Consider the following 1,826-nt stretch of genomic DNA (forward strand, 5'->3'; position numbering starts at 1 on the left):
TGAAAATACACGTCTTCCACACGTGAAGAACTGTGCGGGTGTTTAAGCATCTCCTCTTCGACAATTGAGGCCAGAACACTGTTGTCGTAGTGCTTCTTGAATATCTCGATCGGATCGTACTTAAGCTTAGGTCCATACTTAACAAATTCGTCAGCAATTTCAATACACTTATCAAGAAACGGCCGAGGTTGGAGATTGGAACCAAGTGAACCAATAATTTCGCCCAAAGGTTTCCCTGAGCGTATCAAGGATTGAATTTGATCGCGTTCAAGTTGCGTGTCTGATGCATAACTTGAAGATAATTTCGCAGACTGAGATATCGCCGCCAATTCAGACTTGTCAGAAACAGCCCTAAGAATAGCGGGCAATCTTAGCTGCATGTTTGGATTTTTCTTGTTATAATTGACAAGAGACGTCTCGTACGCACTGAGCATCAAGCTATCATGATTGCTGTCGTGGTCAATCGTGTTGCCTGCTGGCATTGATACGTTTTCGGACAAAGTGGATTTGATATGTTTGACCGTGTTCGTGCGAAATTCCTGAAACGACTTGAGACAAGAATCAACACTATTAATGTCTAATTTACTGCGACGAAGCAGATTCTTGACATCTTCATCGCTTTTCAAGCTGTTAAACCAGTCCAGGAACAACAATGTCTTTAATCGTTCAACATCCACGTATGTTTGCTTTTTCATCACAATTTCAACCAGCTGTTCTTCAGTCGCGTATTTTGTCAGCGTTGCCATCAAATTGAAAGGCGGCCTTTCTTTCTTTTCACAATATTTATCGAAAAACTTAATCAATGTGCTAATGGACCGCAAGCTTTGATTTCCAGAATCAATCAGCTTGCCATGAAAGATCCGGTTGAAGTTGTCAATCAGCTTGAGAACTTCAACCGGATCTTTCATGGCTACCCAATGCTCAATCTGATTGATCTCAAGATTAATAGCCTCATCTGCAGTATCTGAAACTGTTTTTGCGGCTGAAATCACAGACGCCGCAACACTTTCACCAAAGCTAGCAATGAGAACAGGTAGCAAGCCTACGGGCGTGGCCGGATTTGCTTTGTTATACGTATGAACATATGAGGCAAGCGCAACAAATTCCTTGTACCCATAATTCTTGTCCTTGTGTCGATTTTTGCCCTTTTTTCCAGTAGTAGGCGGTGTAAGCGTGTTGCTTGTCTTAAACTTTCCAATGTCATTATGACTGCTCATGGTGCCGTAATACTCCTTGTACTTATCTTTCATGAAAGACACATGATAGTGTTTGTTTTCAAAGGTTTCGAGCAGCGTGTTGACTTGGTCTGGAGTTTTGAAGCTATTAAACCAGTAGCACATCAGATAGGTAAGCAGCTGATTATAAAATTCGGGATTTTTTGATTCATATGGTTTTGTGGCAATTGCAATGATCACGTCGTTAGAGTGATGGGAAAGATATCGATGAAGCGATAAAATTGGACTGATCAACTCATCGCCATTTGTCAATACGTAAGTAATAATGTAGTTTATCCACGCGAAAAACGTAAGCATATCAAAATTTGTGTTGTCAGTATAAATTTTGTCTGGATGTATTCCTTCAACCAACCAATCGTTCCTCATTTTATCAATCTTTGTCTCCACAGCTTCCTTGTTTTCAAAAATTTTGCGTAAGTTGACTCGCTGTTTTGAGCAAACGACGTCGCAACTGACTCCACGACAGTCTCCAAATTTTCGACCACATTTTCACGAGGAATTTCATTGAGTGTTGTCATTAATGCATTTACAAACATTCTCATCTCATCGTCAACAGTCACGAGAGTTCTTCCAACACTTTTATTATCATGC

General features: G+C 40.5%; 1 protein-coding gene across 1 annotated transcript in view; it reads right to left on the reverse strand.

The window, feature by feature from the left end:
* The window catches only part of PHALS_06251 (Immunoglobulin-like fold), a gene marked incomplete at both ends in the record, with an annotated part of 3,868 nt that overhangs the window by 40 nt on the left and 2,002 nt on the right, over window positions 1-1,826 (reverse strand). Inside the window, one exon of the mRNA XM_024719504.1 lies at window positions 1-1,576. This exon is cut by the window's left edge and continues 40 nt beyond it. Within this exon, the coding sequence (XP_024584796.1) occupies window positions 1-1,576 (1,576 nt within the window). The remainder of the gene's footprint in view (window positions 1,577-1,826) is intronic.

The sequence above is a fragment of the Plasmopara halstedii genome (genome assembly GCF_900000015.1).
Source record: "Plasmopara halstedii genome assembly, contig: Scaffold_2956, whole genome shotgun sequence".
Taxonomy (NCBI): Eukaryota; Oomycota; class Peronosporomycetes; order Peronosporales; family Peronosporaceae; genus Plasmopara; species Plasmopara halstedii.